The 524-nt window shown below is 61.3% G+C and overlaps 1 protein-coding gene across 1 annotated transcript in view; it reads right to left on the bottom strand.

Annotated features, from left to right (window-relative positions):
• Positions 1-524, bottom strand: part of FADS6 (fatty acid desaturase 6) — a 5,006-nt gene that overhangs the window by 4,115 nt on the left and 367 nt on the right. The window contains 1 exon segment of the mRNA XM_009583305.1: positions 195-333. Within this exon segment, the coding sequence (XP_009581600.1) occupies positions 195-333 (139 nt within the window).

Below are 524 nucleotides of genomic sequence, written 5' to 3'. Positions count from 1 at the left end.
CTTCCAGCCGCAAAGGCACCAGGCGCTGCTGGTACCAGGTCCCATCCCACAGCTCCGGCTGGGATCCCACTGGTGACAAATACAACTCTGCCAGGATTTCAGCATCCCCAAGAGTTCAAAAGCAAGAGAAGGCACCGGCTGCAGCTTTCCAACCATGCCACCGGAGCCCCGTGCTCCCCCATGTTCCCCTGCACCTGCCATGGCCATAGTCACCAAAACCTCCAGGGTTTCGCTGTCCCGCCGTGGGACATGTTGCTCCCTGTTCTGCCCTGTGCCCATCTGCCCAGGCACCGTCCCCTCACCCCAGGCTGTCCCGGGTGCCACTGTCACCCACTGCAGGTTTCCAGCAGGGTCAGGGTGCCCCATGGTATGGGGTGAGGGGGTTATTGTGGCTATGTTACAGGCTTAATAGGCTGCTAATAAGCTTCCAGCACAAACGAAGTTGCACCACTGATACAAAAGACAAGAGGAGGAGGAGGCGAGACCCCCGCCCCCCGGGACCCCCCGCCCTCGTTCCGGGGGGG

Source organism: Fulmarus glacialis, unplaced genomic scaffold, assembly GCF_000690835.1.
Source record: "Fulmarus glacialis isolate BGI_N327 unplaced genomic scaffold, ASM69083v1 scaffold22158, whole genome shotgun sequence".
NCBI classification, from domain to species: Eukaryota; Metazoa; Chordata; class Aves; order Procellariiformes; family Procellariidae; genus Fulmarus; species Fulmarus glacialis.
The sequence above is the reverse complement of the archived record's forward strand: the minus strand, read 5'-3'. Positions and strand labels throughout refer to the sequence as shown.